Source organism: Pongo abelii, chromosome 1 (genome assembly GCF_028885655.2).
Source record: "Pongo abelii isolate AG06213 chromosome 1, NHGRI_mPonAbe1-v2.0_pri, whole genome shotgun sequence".
NCBI lineage: Eukaryota > Metazoa > Chordata > Mammalia > Primates > Hominidae > Pongo > Pongo abelii.
In genome coordinates this window covers 779,707-800,180 of record NC_071985.2, presented here as the reverse complement: position 1 = coordinate 800,180, position 20,474 = coordinate 779,707, and the positions used below count along the sequence as shown (strand labels likewise).

Here is a 20,474-nt window from a genome sequence, read left to right as displayed (position 1 = left end):
GGATAACTTACACTGAGCTTCAGAATTTTGTCTCATATTCTTAGTGCCTAAAAGTAAGCACAATCTGTCATATGTATCTTACTAACTTCGAAGAAATCTCTAATTTTCTCACAAGTAACAACTATTTCTCTTTCTAGAATTTTATTGAATAAATATTCATATGAATCTTAATATAGAAGGTACAAGGCAATGTAGTGCTCAATATTTTCAACTTTATCACTTATAAATTGTTATAAATTTGTGATATATCTTGCCACAGTCTCTGTGACAGGACAAACTCAGTGAAGACAATTTTAGCACATGGGTATGAAGGGAATTTTGAGGCAATGAAGGGAGGTGAAAAAATACAACACAAATAAGAGTGCATTTATATAAATTCAGCCTAAACTAATGTAACTGAGAAAAGTCAGCAGGATATGAGGATTTACATTTGTTATTCAATTGTTTTAATACTTCATCATTCAGTGGAGTTTAAAACATGGTAAAAATGTCTAAATGATCGAGTAGAATTATTCAACATTTTATTTCAATTTAGTGACTGGGAAGGAATGATTCTCAAATGTAAAGAACACTTTGCCAACTTAAAAAGAAACATAGGAACAAGCTAACTTGACCAGATAGCTTCCTTCTTGGAGTAATATTGCAGACCTACTTAAAGAAAAATTATGATGGAAATTTGAGTCAATACAGTTTTGTTTGCATAAATTAGTGTATTACAACAGTTGACAAGATCAAGGCAACTGGGAATACTACGGTATGATGCTCACAATAGGTGGTTCCATAAAGTAAGTTGAGATTAGTTATTTTCTTGAAGTGAATTCAGCTAATACGTACTGGGAATTATTGAGGCAATAATATAAAGTCTTTTCCCCTGATTGATCTTAAAAGCCCACCTCCTCCTGAGGACAAAACAAGGGAACTCTGTGGCAGGAAACCCTCAATACTAAAGATCCTAGAGATGCCCATTTCTCATTCTGAAGACATTGACTGGACCTGGATCTGAGCTACCACTAATCAGCTTTATCCAACTTCTTGATAACGATTTGTTTTAAAACCAGAATGGAGGAAAGTTGCATCCTGTTTCTCTCTTCATACTGATTGAGAAAAATGATTTGTTTTTCTTTTAAAAATTGCTATTCTATTTCATGAGAGTCCCATAAGGAGGTTCCCTCTCTATCTTCCCAGCACTGAAGAGATATTTTTTGGTAGGTTTGTATTCTCAGGTCACAGTTGTAGTTGAATTAAAATTTAAACTACTTTTGAGTATTTTTTTTCTCTCTTACCCACAATGTTATTCACAATTTATTTAAATAAATAAAACTCAAAAAAGTATACTTTACTACTTCATATTTAAAAAATTGTATTTCAACCCATCAGGCCAAATTCAAGATTCCATCTCCTCCGCAGATTTCTTCTAACTCTTTTGTCGCTCCTAGATTATTCAGCTTTCATTATTGCTGATTTTAGTCCCTTCAGTAAAATGTGATGCATGAATAAATATAAAAAGTACATTTCTGTCAAATAAGTCTACTCACCAGGCTTGTCTTTCTGTTTATGACGTCATTTTTTATTGCCTGGAATAATTTTCCTTCACAAATTGGCTTTGGTGATACATTTAGAATTATCTCATAGAATAAAATCTAAATGCCACAACATACAAGAAATATAACTCTAAATTAGAAAACCCTATGTTTTCCCAAAATCTTCTAGTTATTGCATATCATTTTGTGGAATGCATATATGGATAAACCTTTCCTGTGATCTGGTCTCTTTCTCACTTCCTCAGAGTCTTTGCCAAATGCCATTAGATGTGTGAGGTTTCCCTTGACTACTCTGTTCAAAGTTGAACATGCTCTTGCAATTCAAACACCTTTCTTTGACTTTTCTCTGAAGCATTTATCCTCTTATGACATAAAGTGGTTTATATGTCATCACCTGACCTCACTCCCTATGACCTGTATGGGCATGAGCCTTCTTTGTTCTGATTATTGTGGTAGCCCCAGTGCTCAACACATAGCCAGGCTTCATAAGAATTTTTTGAAAGCATGCATCTCATGTTTTTCTGAAATTCTGTTTTTCTTTGTACTTATTCTTCAGAGGAGATATTGGGTGTATTAGTTTCCTAGGAATGAGAATACAGAGTATCACAAACTGGTTACCTAAAACAACAGAAATTTGTTTTCTCACAGTTCTGCAGGCTAGAAATCTGAAATCAAGTTGTCAGCAGGGTTGGTTATTTCTGAGGGCTGTAAGAGGAGGAATATTTCCCATTACTTTCTTCTGGGTTCTTGTGATAACTAACAGTTTTTGGCATTTCTTGGTTTGTAGATGCATCACTCCAATCCCTGCCTCCCCCATCACATGGTATCCTCAGTGCCTCAGTCTTCACATGGCCACCCTCTTATCAGAACATGAGTCATATTGGATTAGAGAGGCCCACTCTGCTCCAATATGACCTCACCTTAACTAATTACAGTCTTTATGTTTTTCCAAACAAGCTCACATCCTGAATATCCTTTTGACAAAAAAAAATATAATTCAATCCATAACACAGGGCTATAGAAAAAAGGGCCTAGGTTTTAGATTTGCATAATTGAAAATCCTTTCTGTGTATCCACTTAGTGTATAGAAAAGTCACTATGAGGAGTAGATCAAATACTCTAAACTATAAAGTAATAGGCAACCAAACAGTTTCTGTTAACACTGGTAGAAAAGTGCCTACTATAATGTGAACAAAGACACAAATTTACTTTCAATTTCTAGTATTGTGCTGGTCACAGGCTGACTGAAGCTGAATTCTGTATCAACTTATCTGTAAAAGACTTCTGATTTCTAAGGAAGTATCTGTTTGCTTCGGAGACATATTCTTTTTGGAAAACTCCATCAATAATGTATTAAATATTATTATTCTAATATTTCAGTTGAGAAAAAGGACATTCTGAAGAGAAACTTAGGACAGGCTCCATAATTTTATCAGTGAGGCAGTGCTGAAAGAACACATTTTGTTCTGATTCTATACTTTTTGAACTTTTAGTTTCTTACTTCTGGTCATGCTGTATTGATCACTGACCTGCAAAATTTACCACAGTCACATGCTTTATAAGGTACTGGGTAAAGTTTTACCAAATCAGTGAACTGGTTTTGTGTTACTAGGTAAAAGGCACATTCGTCATGGCATGGGTGAATCAGACCTTCAACTCTGACTTCATCCTCCTGGGAATCTTCAGTCACAGCCCCACCCACACCTTCCTCTTCTTTCTGGTCCTGGCAATCTTTTCAGTGGCCTCCATGGGAAACTCTGTCATGGTTCTCCTCATCTACCTGGACACCCAGCTCCACACCCCCATGTACTTCCTCCTCAGTCAACTGTCCCTCATGGACCTCATGCTCATCTGCACCACCGTACCCAAGATGGCCTTCAACTACTTGTCTGGCAGCAAGTCCATTTCTGTGGCTGGCTGTGCCACACAAATTTTCTTGTATGTATCACTGCTTGGCTCCGAATGCTTTCTGTTGGCTGTTATGGCTTATGACCGCTACACTGCCATTTGCCACCCTCTAAGATAAACCAATCTCATGAGACCCAAAATTTGTGGACTTATGACTGCCTTCTCCTGGATCCTGGGCTCTACGGATGGAATCATTGATGCTGCAGCGACATTTTCCTTCTCCTACTGTGGGTCTCGGGAAATAGCCCACTTCTTCTGTGAGTTCCCTTCCATACTAATCCTCTCATGCAATGACACATCAATATTTGAAAAGGTTCTTTTCATCTGCTGTATAGTAATGATTGTTTTTCCTGTTGCAATCATCATCGCTTCCTATGCTCAAGTTATTCTGGCTGTCATTCACATGGGATCTGGAGAGGGTCGTCGGATAGCTTTCACGACCTGTTCCTCTCACCTCATGGTGGTGGGAATGTACTATGGAGCAGCTTTGTTCATGTACATACGGCCCACATCTGATCGCTCCCCTACACAGGACAAGATGGTGTCTGTATTCTACACCATCCTCACTCCCATGCTGAATCCCCTCATCTACAGCCTCCGCAACAAGGAGGTGACCAGAGCATTCAGGAAAGTGTTAGGAAAGGGCAAGTGTAGAGAGTGAGTACTTTGTAAACTTTATGCTTTGCTGTCTGCTAAATTCTTTTAAATGTCCCTTTTTTTCCATTAAGTCCTCAAAATAGCTTTCATTTCGTATATAAATGGGCACCTATATAATCTATTTCAGATAAACTATTTTAAATATTTCTTGTTTTATATTCAATTCGGTTGTTACTACAATATAAGGCATTTTCAATAATGACATTAAAGTTTTTTAAATTTTTTTATTTAAATAGGTTTTTGGGGAACAGATAGTGTTTGGTAACATGAATAAGTTCTTTAGTGGTGATTTCTGAGATTTTGGTTCATCCATCACCCAAGCAGTGTTCGCTGTACTCAATGTTTTTTCTTTAATCCCTCTTCACCCCTACCTTTTCTCCAGGTCCCCAAAGTCCAATGTATCATTCTTATGCCTTGGTGTCTCATAGCCTGGCTCCCAGATATGAGTGACAGTATTCAATGTCTGGTTTTCCATTTCTTCATTACTTCACTTAGAATAATAGTCTCCTATTCTATCTTGGTTTCTGCAAAATGCTATTATTTTTTCCATTTTTTGGCTGATAGTATTCCATGGTATATATATATAAAACACCTTTTCTTTATTCACTTGTTGATTGATGAGCTTTTGGGTTAGTTCCATATTTTTGCAATTGCAAATTTTTGTGCTATAATCATGTGTGTGCAAGTACTTTTTTTGTATAATGACTTCTTTTCCTCTGGGTATACACCTAGTAGTGGTGTTTCTGGATCAAATGGTAAATCTACCTTTAGTTGTTTATGGAATCTTCACAGTGTTTTCATCTTCACAGTGTTTTCCATAGTGGTTGTACTAGTTTACATTCCCACCAAGAGTGTAAAAATGTTCCCTTTTCAGCACATCCTGCCAACATATATTTTTTTTTTTGATTTTTTGATTTTGGCCATTCTTGCAGGACTGAGGTGGTATCACATTGTGGTTTTGATTTGCATTTCCCTGATAATTAGTGATGTCCAGCATTTTTCCATATGCTTGTTGGCCATTTGTATATTTTCTTTTGAGAATGGTCTATTCATGTCCCTTAGCCCACTATTTGATGGAATTTTTTTTTCTTGCTGATTTGTTGGAGTTCTTTGTAGATTCTGGAAATTATTCCTTCATCAAATGAATAGACTGTGAAGATTTTCTCCCACTCTGTGGGTTGTCTGTAACTCTCCTGATTGTATCTTTTGCTGTGCAGAAGCTTTTTAGTTTAATTAAGTCACATCTATTTATTTTTGTTTTTGTCACATTTGCTTTTGGGTTCTTGGTCATGAAGTCTTTTCCTAAGCCAATGTCTACGAGGGTGTTTCTGATGTAATCTTCTATAATCTTTATGGCATCAGGCCTTAGGTGTAAGTCCTTAATCCATCTTGAGTTGATTTTTGTATAAGGTGAGAGATGAGGATCCACTTTCATTCTCCTACATGTGGCTTTTTAATTATTCCAGCACCATTTGTTGAATACCTTGTCCTTTCCCCACTTTATGTTTTGGTTTGCCTTGTTGAAGAACAGTTGGCTGTATTTGACTTTATTTCTGGGTTCTCTATTGAGTTCCATTGATCTATGTGCTTATTTTTATACCAGTACCATGTTGTTTTGATGACTATGCCTTTATAGTATAGTCTGAAGTCAGTTAATATGATGTCTCCAGATTTGTTCTTTTGCTTAGTCTTGCTTTGGCTATGCAGGCTCTTTTTTGGCTCCATATTCATTTCAAGATTGTTTCTTCTAGTTCTGTGAAGATTGATGGTGGCACTTTGATGGGAATTTCATGGAATTTATAGACTGCTCTTGGAAGTATTGTCATTTTCACACTACTGATTTTACCATCCCTGGGCATGAGATGTGTTTCCATTTGTGTGTATTGTCAATGATTTCTTTCAGCCGTGTTTTGTAATGTTCACTGTAGAGGTCTTTCACGTCCCTGGTTAGGTATAGTCCTAAGGTTTTTTGTTCTTGTTGTTATTGTTGTTTTTGCAGCTATTGTAAAAGGTGTTGAGTTCTTGATTTGATTCTCAGCTTGTTCGCTGTTGGTGTACAGCAGAACTACTGATTTGTGTACATTAATTTGGTATCCTGAAACTTTGCTGAATTTATTTACCAGTTCTAGGAGCTTTTTGGATGCATCTTTAGGGTTTTCTAGGTATACAATTATATCATCAGCAAACAGCAACAGTTCTACTTCCTTTTAACCAATTTGAATGCCCTTTATATCTTTCTCTTGTCTGATTGCTCTAGGTAGGACTTTCAGTACTATGTTGAATAGAAGTGGTGAAAATGGGCATCCTTTTCTTGTTCTAGTTCTCAGGGGAAATGCTTTCAACTTTTTTCCATTTGGTATAATGTTGGCTGTGAATTTGTTGTAGATAGCTTTGATTATCTTAAGGTATGTCCCTTCTATGCTAATTTTTCTTAGGGTGTTAATTGTAAAGGGAGGCTGGATTGTGTCAGTTTTTTTTGCGTGTGTCTATTGAGATAGATGATCACGTGATATTTGTTTTTAATTCTGTTTACGTGGTGTATCACATTTATTGACTTATGTTAAACCATCCCTCCATTCCTGGTATGAAACCTTCTTGATCATGGTGGATTATCTTTTTGACATGCTGTTGGATTCAGTTTGGCCGTATTTTTGAGGATTTTTGCATCTATATTCATCAGGGATATTGATTTGTAGTTTTCTGTTTTTTGTTGTGTGCACCCCTGCTTTTGGTATTAGGGTGATAGTGACTTTATAGAATAATTTAGAGAGGATTCCCTCTTTATCTTTTGGAATAGTGTCAATAGGATTGGTACTAATTCTTCTTTGAATGTCTGATAGAATTCAGCTGTGAATCAGGTCCCGGACTTTTTTTGTGTAGGCAGTTTTTTTTTTTGTTTTTTTTTTTTATATATATATATATTTTATACTTTAAGTTCCATGGTACATGTGCACAAAGTACAGGTTTGTTACATATGTATACATGTGCCATGCTGGTGTGCCGCACCCATTAACTCGTCATTTACATTAGGTATATCTCCTAATGCTATCCCTCACCCCTCCCCCAACCCCACAACAGGCCCCGGTGTGTGATGTTCCCCTTCCTGTGTCCAAGTTCTCATTGTTCAATTCCCACCTATGAGTGAGAACATGCGGTGTTTGGTTTTTTGTCCTTGCAATAGTTTGCTGAGAATGATGGTTTCCAGCTTCATCCATGTCCCTAAAAAGGACATGAACTCATCATTTTTTATAGCTGCATAGTATTCCATGGTGTATATGTGCCACATTTTCTTTTCTTTTCTTTTTATTTATTTATTTATTTATTTTATTATTATTATTATTATTATTATACTTTAGGCTCTATGGTACATGTGCGCAACGTGCAGGTAAGTTACATATGCATACATGTGCCATGCTGGTGTGCTGCACCCACCAACTCGTCATCTAGCATTAGGTATATCTCCCAATGCTATCCCTCCCCCCTCCCCCCAACCCCACAACAGTCCCCGAAGTGTGACGTTCCCCTTCCTGTGTCCATGTGTTCTCATTGTTCAATTCCCACCTATGAGTGAGAATATGCGGTGTTTGGTTTTTTGTTCTTGTGATAGTTTACTGAGAATGATGATTTCCAATTTCATCCATGTCCCTACAAAGGACTTGAACTCATCATTTTTTATGGCTGCATAGTATTCCATGGTGTATATGTGCCACATTTTCTTAATCCAGTCTATCATTGTTGGACATTTGGGTTGGTTCCAAGTCTTTGCTATTGTGAATAATGCTGCAATAAACATACGTGTGCATGTGTCTTTATAGCAGCATGATTTATAGTCCTTTGGGTATATACCCAGTAATGGGATGGCTGGGTCAAATGGAATTACTAGTTCTAGATCCCTGACGAATCACCACACTGACTTCCACAATGGTTGAACTAGTTTACAGTCCCACCAACAGTGTAAAAGTGTTCCTATTTCTCCACATCCTCTCCAGCACCTGTTGTTTCCTGACTTTTGAATGATTGCCATTCTAACTGGTGTGAGATGGTATCTCATTGTGGTTTTGATTTGCATTTCTCTGATGGCCAGTGATGGTGAGCATTTTTTCATGTGTTTTTTGGCTGCATAAATGTCTTCTTTTGAGAAGTGTCTGTTCATGTCCTTCGCCCACTTTTTGATGGGGTTGTTTGTTTTTTTCTTGTAAATTTGTTGGAGTTCATTGTAGATTCTGGATATTAGCCCTTTGTCAGATGAGTAGGTTGCGAAAATTTTCTCCCATTCTGTAGGTGGCCTGTTCACTCTGATGGTAGCTTCCTTTGCTGTGCAGAAGCTCTTTAGTTTAATTAGGTCCCATTTGTCAATTTTGGCTTTTGTCGCCATTGCTTTTGGTGTTTTAGACATGAAGTCCTTGCCCATGCCTATGTCCTGAATGGTAATGCCTAGGTTTTCTTCTAGGGTTTTTATGGTTTTAGGTCTAACATTTAAGTGTTTAATCCATCTTGAATTGATTTTTGTATAAGGTGTAAGGAAAGGATCCAGTTTCAGCTTTCTACATATGGCTAGCCAGTTTTCCCAGCACCATTTATTAAATAGGGAATCCTTTCCCCATTTCTTGTTTTTGTCAGGTTTGTCAAAGATCAGATAGTTGTAGATACGTGGCATTATTTCTGATGGCTCTGTTCTGTTCCATTGATCTATATCTCTGTTTTGGTACCAGTACCATGCTGTTTTGGTTACTGTAGCCTTGTAGTATAGTTTGAAGTCAGGTAGCGTGATGCCTCCAGCTTTGTTCTTTTGGCTTAGGATTGACTTGGCGATGCAGGCTCTTTTTTCGTTCCATATGAACTTTAAAGTAGTTTTTTCCAATTCTGTGAAGAAAGTCATTGGTAACTTGATGGGGATGGCATTGAATCTGTAAATTACCTTGGGAAGGATGGCCATTTTCACGATATTGATTCTTCCTACCCATGAGCATGGAATGTTCTTCCATTTGTTTGTATCCTCTTTTATTTCCTTGAGTAGTTGTTTGTAGTTCTCCTTGAAGAGGTCCTTCACATCCCTTGTAAGTTGGATTCCTAGGTATTTTATTCTCTTTGAAGCAATTGTGAATGGGAGTTCACTCATGATTTGGCTCTCTGTTTGTCTGTTATTGATGTATAAGAATGCTTGTGATTTTTGTACATTGATTTTGTATCCTGAGACTTTGCTGAAGTTGCTTATCAGCTTAAGGAGATTTTGGGCTGAGACAATGGGGTTTTCTAGATATACTATCATGTCATCTGCAAACAGGGACAATTTGACTTCCTCTTTTCCTAATTGAATACCCTTTATTTCCTTCTCTTGCCTAATTGCCCTGGCCAGAAATTCCAACACTGTGTTGAATAGAAGTGGTGAGAGAGGGCATCCCTGTCTTGTGCCAGTTTTCAAAGGGAATGCTTCCAGTTTTTGCCCATTCAGTATGATATTGGCTGTGGGTTTGTCATAAATAGCTCATTATTTTGAGATACGTCCCATCAATACCTAATTTATATTGAGAGTTTTTAGCATGAAGGGTTGTTGAATTTTGTCAAAGGCCTTTTCTGCATCTATTGAGATAATCATGTGGTTTTTGTCTTTGGTTCTGTTTATATGCTGGATTACATTTATTGATTTGCGTATATTGAAGCAGCCTTGCATCCCAGGGATTAAGCCCACTTGATCATGGTGAATAAGCTTTTTGATGTGCTGTCGGATTCTGTTTGCCAGTATTCTATTGAGGATTTTTGCATCAATGTTCATCAAGGATATTGGTCTAAAATTCTCTTTTTTTGTTGTGTCTCTGCCAGGCTTTGGTATCAGGATGATGCTGGCCTCATAAAATGAGTTAGGGAGGATTCCCTCTTTTTCTATTGATTGGAATAGTTTCAGAAGGAATGGTACCAGCTCCTCCTTGTACCTCTGGTAGAATTCGGCTGTGAACCCATCTGGTCCTGGACTTTTTTTGGTTGGTAAGCTATTGATTATTGCCACAATTTCAGCTCCTGTTATTGGTCTATTCAGAGATTCGACTTCTTCCTGGTTTAGTCTTGGGAGGGTGTATGTGTTGAGGAATTTATCCATTTCTTCTAGATTTTCTAGTTTATTTGCGTAGAGGTGTTTGTAATATTCTCTGATGGTAGTTTGTATTTCTGTGGGATCGGTGGTGATATCCCCTTTATCATTTTTTGTTGCATCTATTTGATTCTTCTCTCTTTTTTTCTTTATTAATCTTCCTAGCGGTCTATCAATTTTGTTGATCCTTTCAAAAAACCAGCTCCTGGATTCATTTATTTTTTGAAGGGTTTTTTGTGTCTCTATTTCCTTCAGTTCTGCTCTGATTTTAGTTATTTCTTGCCTTCTGCTAGCTTTTGAATGTGTTTGCTCTTGCTTTTCTAGTTCTTTTAATTGTGATGTTAGGGTGTCAATTTTGGATCTTTCCTGCTTTCTCTTGTGGGCATTTAGTGCTATAAATTTCCCTCTACACACTGCTTTGAATGCATCCCAGAGATTCTGGTATGTTGTGTCTTGGTTCTCGTTGGTTTCAAAGAACATCTTTATTTCTGCCTTCATTTCGTTATGTACCCAGTAGTCATTCAGGAGCAGGTTGTTCAGTTTCCACATAGTTGAGCGGTTTTGAGTGAGATTCTTAATCCTGAGTTCTAGCTTGATTGCACTGTGATCTGAGAGATAGTTTGTTATAATTTCTGTTGTTTTACATTTATTGAGGAGAGCTTTACTTCCAAGTATATGGTCAATTTTGGAATAGGTGTGGTGTGGTGCTGAAAAAAATGTATATTCTGTTGATTTGGGGTGGAGAGTTCTGTAGATGTCTATTAGGTCCGCTTGGTGCAGAGCTGAGTTCATTTCCTGGGTATCCTTGTTGACTTTCTGTCTCGTTGATCTGTCTAATGTTGACAGTGGGGTGTTAAAGTCTCCCATTATTAATGTGTGGGAGTCTAAGTCTCTTTGTAGGTCACTCAGGACTTGCTTTATGAATCTGGGTGCTCCTGTATTGGGTGCATATATATTTAGGATAGTTAGCTCTTCTTGTTGAATTAATCCCTTTACCATTATGTAATGGCCTTCTTTGTCTCTTTTGATCTTTGTTGGTTTAAAGTCTGTTTTATCAGAGACTAGGATTGCAACCCCTGCCTTTTTTTGTTTTCCATTTGCTTGGTAGATCTTCCTCCATCCTTTTATTCTGAGCCTATGTGTGTCTCTGCACGTGAGATGGGTTTCCTGAATACAGCACACTGATGGGTTTTGAGTCTTTATCCAATTTGCCAGTCTGTGTCTTTTAATTGGAGGATTTAGTCCATTTACATTTAAAGTTAATATTGTTATGTGTGAATCTGATCCTGTCATTATGATGTTAGCTGGTTATTTTGCTCGTTAGTTGATGCAGTCTCTTCCTAGTCTCGATGGTCTTTACATTTTGGCATGATTTTGCAGTGGCTGGTACCGGTTGTGCCTTTCCATGTTTAGCGCTTCCTTCAGGAGCTCTTTTAGGGCAGGCCTGGTGGTGACAAAATCTCTCAGCATTTGCTTGTCTGTAAAGTATTTTATTTCTCCTTCACTTATGAAGATTAGTTTGGCTGGATATGAAATTCTGGGTTGAAAATTCTTTAAGAATGTTGAATATTGGCCCCCACTCTCTTCTGGCTTGTAGGGTTTCTGCCGAGAGATCTGCTGTTAGTCTGATGGGCTTCCCTTTGATGGTAACCCGACCTTTCTCTCTGGCTGCCCTTAACATTTTTTCCTTCATTTCAACTTTGGTGAATCTGACAATTATGTGTCTTGGAGTTGCTCTTCTCGAGGAGTATCTTTGTGGCATTCTCTGTATTTCCTGTATCTGAATGTTGGCCTGCCTTGCGTTCTCCTGGATAATATCCTGCAGAGTGTTTTCCAACTTTTTTCCATTCTCCCCGTCACTTTCAGGTACACCAATCAGACGTAGATTTGGTCTTTTCACATAGTCCCATATTTCTTGGAGGCTTTGCTCGTTTCTTTTTATTCTTTTTTCTCTAAACTTCCCTTCTCGCTTCATTTCATTCATTTCATCTTCCAGGGCTGATACCCTTTCTTCCATTTGATCGCATCGGCTCCTGAGGCTTCTGCATTCTTTATGTAGTTCTTGAGCCTTGGTTTTCAGCTCCATCAGCTCCTTTAAGCACTTCTCTGTATTGGTTATTCTAGTTATACATTCTTCTAAATTTTTTTCAAAGTTTTCAACTTCTTTGCCTTTGGTTTGAATATCCTCCCATAGCTCGGAGTAATTTGATCGTCTGAAGCCTTCTTCTCTCAGCTCATCAAAGTCATTCTCCGTCCAGCTTTGTTCCGTTGCTGGTGAGGAACTGCGTTCCTTTGGAGGAGGAGAGGTACTCTGGTTTTTAGAGTTTCCAGTTTTTCTGCTCTGTTTTTTCCCCATCTTTGTGGTTTTATCTACTTTGGTCTTTGATGATGGTGATGTACAGATGGGTTTTTGGTGTGGATGTCCTTTCTGTTAGTTTTCCTTCTAACAGACAGGACCCTCAGCTGCAGGTCTGTTGGAGTACCTGGCCGGCCGTGTGAGGTGTCAGTCTGCCCCTACTTGGGGGTGCCTCCCAGTTAGGCTGCGTGGGGGTCAGGGGTCAGGGACCCACTTGAGGAGGCAGTCTGCCCGTTCTCAGATCTCCAGCTGTGTGCTGGGAGAACCACTGCTCTCCTCAAAGCTGTCAGACAGGGACATTTAAGTCTGCAGAGGTTACTGCTGTCTTTTTGTTTGTCTGTGTCCTGCCCCCAGAGGTGGAGCCTACAGAGGCAGGCAGGCCTCCTTGAGCTGTGGTGGGCTCCACCGAGTTCAAGCTTCCAGGCTGCTTTGTTTACCTAAGCGAGCCTGGACAATGGCGGGCGCCCCTCCCCCAGCCTCGCTGCCGACTTGCTGTTTGATCTCAGACTGCTGTGCTAGCAATCAGCGAGACTCCGTGGGCGTAGGACCCTCTGAGCCAGGTGCGGGCTACACTCTCCTGGGGCACCGTTTCCTAAGCCCATCAGAAAAGCACAGTATTCGGGTGGGAGTGGCCCGATTTTCCAGGTGCCGTCTGTCACCCCTGGAAAGGGAACTCCCTGACCCCTTGCGCTTCCCGAGTGAGGCAATGCCTCGCCCCTGCTTCGGCTGGTGCACGGTGCGCTCACCCACTGACCTGCGCCCACTGTCTGGCACTCCCTAGTGAGATGAACACGGTACCTCAGATGGAAATGCAGAAATCACCCGTCTTCTGCGTCGCTCGCGCTGGGAGCTGTAGACTGGAGCTGTTCCTATTCGGCCATCTTGGCTCCCCATGTGCCGGCAGTTTTTTTTTTTTTAATTACCATTTCAGTCTCACTGCTTGTTATTGGTCTGTTCAGAGATTCTATATCTTCTTTGTTTTAGCTAGAATGGTTATATATTTCCAGGAATTTATCTATCTCCTCTAGGTTTCCCAGTTTATTCACATTAAGGTGTTCATAGTAGCCTTGAATACTCTTTTGTATTTCTGTGGAATCAGTTGTTATATCTCCCATTTCATTTCTAATTGAGCTTATTTAGATCTTCTTTCTTTTTCTTGGTTAATTTTACTAATGGTCTATAAATTTTATTTATCTTTTCAAAGAACCAGCTGTTTGTTTCATTTATCTTTTGTATTGTCTTTTGGTTTCAATTTCATTTAGTTCTGCTCTGATCTTTGTTATTTCTTTTCTTCTGCTGGGTTTGGGTTTGGATTGTTCTTGTATCCCCAGTTCCACGAGATGTGGCTTTAGATTGTCTATTTGTGTTCTCTCAGACTTTTTGATGTAGGCATTTAATGGTATGAATTTTCCTCTTAGCATTGCTTTTGCTGTATTGCAGAGGTTTAGATAGGTTGTGTCACTATTATCATTCAAGTTAAATAATTTTTAGTTTCCACCTCTATTTCATTGTCGACTCAATGATCTTTCAGGAGCAGATTATTTAATTTCCATGTATTTGCATGATTTTGAGTGTTCTTTTGGGAGTTGATTCCAATTTTATTCCACTGTGTTCTGTGAGAGTACTTGATATAATTTCTATTTTCTTAAATTTATTGAGATTGCTTTGTATCCTATCATATGGTCTTAGAGAATGTTCCATGTGCTGATGAATAGAATGTATATTCTACAGTTGTTGGGTAGAATAGTCTGTAAATAGGCTGGGCACGGTGGCTCACACCTATAATACCAACACTTTGGGAGGCCAAGTTGGGCAGGTCAGCTGAGGTTAGGCGTTCGAGAACAGCCTGGACAACATGGCGAAACCTCATCTCCATAAAAATAAAAATAGCCAGGTGTGGTGGCAGGCACCTGTAATCCCAACTACTCAGGAGGCTGAGGCAGAAGAATCACTTGAAACCCAGAGGTGGAGTTTGTAGTTAGCTGAGATCATGCCATTGCACTCCAGCCTGGCTACAAGAGCAGAACTGCATCTCAAAGAAAAAAAAAAAAAAAAAAGAATGTTGTGTAAATATCTGTTAAGCCCATTTGTTGTGGGGTATGGTTTCAGTACATGGTTGACTTTCTGTTTTGATGACCTGCATAGTGTTCTCAGTGGATTATTAAAATCTGCCATTATTTTTTATAAGAATTTTTTATTGTATTTATTTTATATATATATATATTTTTATTATACTTTAAGCTCTAGGGTACATCGAACACCACATGTTCTCACTAATAGATGGGAATTGAACAATGAGAACACTTGGACACAGGAAGGGGAACATCGAACACCACCACTATTTTTGTGTTGTCATCTATCTAATTTCTTAGGTCTAGTAGTAATTGTTTTATAAGTTTGGGAGTTCCACTGTTACGGGCATTTATATTTGTGATTGTGATATTTTCCTGTTGGCCTAGTCCTTTTATCATTATATAATGTCCCCTTTTGTCTTTTTTAACTACTGTTGCTTTAAAGTTTTTTTTCCTGATATAATAATAGCTACTCATGCTCGCTTTTGTTGTCCATTTGCATGGAATATCTTCTTCCACCACTTTAAGTTTGTATAAGTCCTTATGTGTTAGGTGAGTCTTTTGAAGATGAAGAAACATCTTTGGTTAATTCTTAACCATTCTGCCATTCTGTATCTTTTATGTGGAACATTGAGGCCACTAACATGTATGTCAGTATTGAGATGTGAGGTACTATTCTATACATTGTGCTATTTGTTGCCCGAATACCTTGGTTTTTTTTTTCATTCTGTTATTGTTATATAGATCCTGTGAGATTTATGCTTTAAGGAGGTTCTATTTTGCTGTATTCTAAGAATTTGTTTCAAAATTTAGAGCTCTTTTTAGCAGTTCTTATAATGCTGGCTTGGTAGCGTTGAATTGTCTCAGCATTTGTTTGTCTGGAAAAGACTGTCTCGTTCTTTCATTTATAAAGGTTAGTTCCATTGAATACAAAATTCTTGGCTGATAACTGTTTTGTGTAAAGAGGCTGAAAATAGGTCCACAATTCCTTCTAGCTTGTAAGGTTTTTCATGAGAAATCTGCTGTTAATCTGGTACGTTTTTGTTTATAGATTACCTGCTGCTTTTGTCTCATAGCTCATAAGATTCTTTCCTTCATCTTGACTTTAGATAACCTGTTGATTATGTGCCAGGTGATGAGATCTTTTGCAATGAGTTTCCCAGGTTTTCTTGGAGCTTCTTGTGTTTGGATGTCTAGATCTCTAGCAAGGCTGGGGATGTTTTCTTCAATTATTCCCTCAAATATGTTTTCCAAACTTTTAGATGTCTCATCTTATCAGGAACATCAATTATTCTTAGGTTTGGACATGTAACATAGTCCCAAATTTCTTGGAGGCCTTGTTCATTTTTTAAAATTCTTTTTCTTTGTCTTGGATGGATTGAGTTAATTAAAAAACCTAGCCTTCAATCTCTGAGGTTCTTTCTTCTGCTTGTTCGATTCTATTGGTCATGCTTTCCAGTGCATTTTGCATTTCTCTCAGTGTTTCCTTGATTTCCAGAAGTCGTGATTGTTTTTTATTTATGCCATCTATTTCATTGGAGAAATTTCTTTTCAGATCCTGTATCATGTTTTTGATTTCTTTAAGTTGGACTTCATCTTTCTCTGGTTCCACCTTGATTAGCTTAATAATCAACCTTCTGAATGCTTTTTCTGGCAATCCAGAGATTTCATCTTGGTTTGGATCCATTGTTGGTGAGCTGGTGTGATCTTTTGGGGGTATGAATGAACCTTGTTTTGGCATATTACCAGAATTGTTTTTTGTTTCCTTCCCATTGGGTAGACTTGTCAGAAGGAAGAGCTGAGATTCAAGGGCTGCTATTCAGATATTTTTGTCCCACTGTGTGTTCCCTTGATGTGGTGTTCTCCCCCCTCCCCTAGGAATGGGGCTTCCTGAAATCCAAACTGTATTGGTTTTTATGCTCTTCTGGGTCTAGCCACACAACAAAGCTACCAGACTTTTAGCGGGTACTGGGGAATGTCTGCAAAGAGTCCTGTGATGTGATCCCTCTAAAGGTGTTGCAGCCGTGAAAACTAGCACCTGCTCAGGTGGAGGCAGCAGGGGATTTAAGTGGACTATGTAAGGGTCCTTGGGTCCTTTTTGTGTTGGTTGTGTTTGGCCTCCAGCCAGGAGGTGGCGCTTTCCAGAGTGCATCAGCAGTGGCCCTGTAGGGAGGATGCAAACTTGCCCTACCTACAACTGGTCAAGTATTCAGGTTTCTAAGGTGGTGGGCAGGGCCACAGAGCTCACAGAGATTATGACCTTTGTCTTGAGCTACAAAGGTTGGTAGATAAATACCACCAGGTGGGGGCAAGTATAGGTGTGTCTGAGCTCAGCCTCGCCTTGGTTGGGCCTTGCTGCTCCTGCTGCTGTAAGGGATGGGGGTGTGGTTTCCAGTCTAATGGAGTTATATTCCCAGGAGGACTATGGCTGTCTCTGCTGCAGCACAGAGGTTACCAGAGAAGTAGCAGAAAGCCAGCCGTCACAGGCCTTGCTCAGCTCCCACACAGCCTGCAGTTCTGAAGGCCAATCTTACTTCCCTGTTGCCTCCACAACAGCAACAAGTCTATTTGCAGGCAGCTGGTGACCAGGGCTGACAACTTGCCCCAGACCATGGGCCTGTCTTTTGAGAAACCAAACAGGCTCCCAAGTTCTGAGCGTCTCGGGGAGCCTGCATCAGTGATCCAGTTCCTTCAAAGGGTCTCTGGATTCTCTCAGCTTTCCTGGTATGTTCCTGTAGTAGTTCTTGGTGCAAACATTCACAATGTGAGTTTCCACATGCTACTCTGTCCATCTGAGTAGGAGCTGAAAGCTAGTCCTCCCTCCTATCCATCATCTAAATCAGGATGTTAAATTTCCATGTTTTTTCAGTATTATAAACTGCATTGTGTGCAGCCACGTAGCAAAGAAATCTTCTTTTCCAAAGGTATAAACTCAAAATTTTATTGAACGTCTTGAAATTCACTTTGAAATAAAAGTTAATACACCAATTTTTACATATTTAGTCAGCGTTTCTTCTTGATTTTTTTTATTTTTGGTGGCTCTTGGAAGATACTGCTGTAACTTCAACCCAGACAACATCTTAATTTTTCACCTCTAATTGCTTCCATCCAAAAAATTTAACTTATATTATGGGATACTAGATCCAACTCTCTTTCAAGTTGTTAAAATTAATCAAATCTTCATGCACTGATCCAACAAAGAAATAGTTTTGTTATTTAGATTCCCAGTGAATAGATAATTTACAAGTGCCCCTAAATTACACACTGATACTTAAATATTTTAGTAATGATTATTGGACTTACATTGAAATTCACAATATAAGTAAACTTTTCTGAATTTTCAAATGTAAATATCTTTTTACATAATAGTAAGAATAAAATTTTTGTAACTCTGTTGCTGTCACATTCCCAATAATGAAAAATCATTTAATCTTAGTTGGACTGACTTTATTTGTCTTATTGATTCATGGGTGAAGCAAATTTTTCTATAATTGGTAAATGTTTCAGTGGTTCTGCTTATTGAAAAGGATTAGAGTTTTTGGAATATATTTCCAGTCCTTGAAGTTGTTTTAAAGAAAATCATATCAGGCATATGGATTAAATGGCCAAAGACATATATCCACAGTGGCTCAAAGTAATAAACTAAGAAAATAACATTTAGACTTTATTCCATGACTATAATAGATGTTCCTTACCTTGAAATGAGTAGTGAACCTGTACATAAAACAAAAAGTATGGTAATAGCTAACAAATATTTTTAATATTAATCCATAATATTATACATTAATGACTATGCATCACAACAATGTATATATTGGGTTGAAGGAAATAAAGAGAGAATATTCAATAATCCTTATGTTTTTTTATTATACTTTAAGTTCTGGGGTACATGTGCACAATGTGTAAGTTTGTTATATAGGTATACGTGTTCCATGTTGGTTTGCTGCATCCATCAACTCGTCATTTACATGAGGTATTCCTCCTAACGCTGTCCCTCCCCCAGCCCCCCACCCAATAATCCTTATCTTTTTGACAATTAAGAAAAAAGCGTGATCATAGTTATTTAAAATCACTTGGCTAAATTAGAAAATTAAATTTTGTAATATCTGCTTTTAAGCATAATACACTTTTGATTACATAAAGTTAGATTTATTTATATCCATAAATCTATGGTATTATGAGATATAGATAATTTCATTCAGGCCACCATCTGATTTTTTAAAACTCAAATAGTTTCTAAATTATCAAAATTATTTTCTAATCCAGTTGTTTTTTTCTTCTTGGTCTAGTATTAAGTATTTTACTGAAGTTAATTTATAATTTGAAACGTAATAGTTTTTGCAAGTTAATTGAAATTACTGGTAAGGAAAAAGAATCTAGACACTATTTAAATTTATATAGACCATGCAAAACAGAAACCAGACTCATGTCTTTGTTCCTGGTGTCTCCTATGACCAGCAGGGAGCACAATATTCATTCTGTAGAGTGGTGTTCTACAATGCCCTATTTGTTTCAAACTCAATGTTACCAATAATTTAACATCTTCTTACATCATTTTGTTTTACTCATGTTATAAAAGATTATGTATCTCTGTGGGTATGGAATATCCAGTATGTATTTTAAAATTTCTGAAACCACTGAGAACAATAAAAACATATTTAATAGATTATTATTTGTGAAGATAATTACCATCATTCTGGTCACTGAAGAGTAAGCTCTCTTTGCTGTTTTTTCCTTCTTCCTCCATATCTCTGTTTCTTTGATGTTCACTAAAAATGGTTAGCATTGCTTGGTACTGAAACATCAGAGTCTGTTTCTAAATCTAGAGGCTGTCTCTATTAGTGTTCAGGAAATTTTCTCTTCATATCATGTAAAAACAATACATATCTCCATTTTTCCTGATATCTCCAGCCCCTGCTCTTGTCTCATTGTACCCACCAAACTTCCACTTCCATCAGTCCTGCTGATTATCAACACAACTTTGTTAGTGGACATTCAAGACTATCTGCAACTATTATTGCTTACACCCTAATCATAATAATGTGTAACATTTTTTTCCTTTCATATGTATATATAATTGTATAGAAACACGTACACACACATATATAATTTAACCATTTAATGAGGCCATTTGTACTTACATCAATGTAACTCTAAAACAAAATACCAGAAGCAAAATGTATAATAGCATAAAACCTCAACATTGGTTCATTTTGAAAAATGTGGATATGATATTAATTCAACAATAACTCAATTCACACACATATCTTTGTATCAGCCTTATATTGTTTTATGCTTTTTAAACTTGTACTATAGGCTCCTACCTGCAGCCTCTACTACGTGTACCTTATGTGCGCATGTGTGTACGCACACATACACACACACACACACAAACGAAGTGTCTATTTTTTTGGGTACTTAGATGACACTTTAGTTCTGCGATCTTACTGGTATTTCTGGCCATATCATGGTTCCTTGGTTTTGGGATTAGAACAAGTTCCTCTGGCAGTATGGGTCCAATTAGGAGACAGAAAGTACAAGGGGATTTTTAAAAGGAGACATTTAATATACAGAATTGCTGTCTATAATAAAGTGTAACTATAACGTATATTATTTTAAAACTCCGTATAATATTTGGAATTTCTTGACCTAGGGCAAGGGAGAGTACCCAAAAAAGACCAAGTTGGAAAAGGTGCACAGCTCACTGGAGAAAGGATGGTTCAAAGCAGTAAAGTTTGCTGGTTTAGCCAGGGCAGAGCTGGTATAGAGCTGCTGGGAAAAAAACAGGAAACTGTCCAGAGTGCAGTCCAGAGAGCAGGCAAGCAACAGGCAGTGACCTGGGAATATAGCTGAAG

General features: G+C 38.0%; 1 protein-coding gene across 1 annotated transcript; it reads left to right on the top strand.

Annotated features, from left to right (window-relative positions):
* Positions 1–3,171: 3,171 nt before the first annotated feature.
* LOC100445562 (olfactory receptor 2M5-like) lies at positions 3,172–4,110 on the top strand. Its single transcript, XM_024236357.1, is given in 1 exon segment — positions 3,172–4,110. A coding segment is annotated over 1 exon segment (939 nt).
* Positions 4,111–20,474: the final 16,364 nt, after the last annotated feature.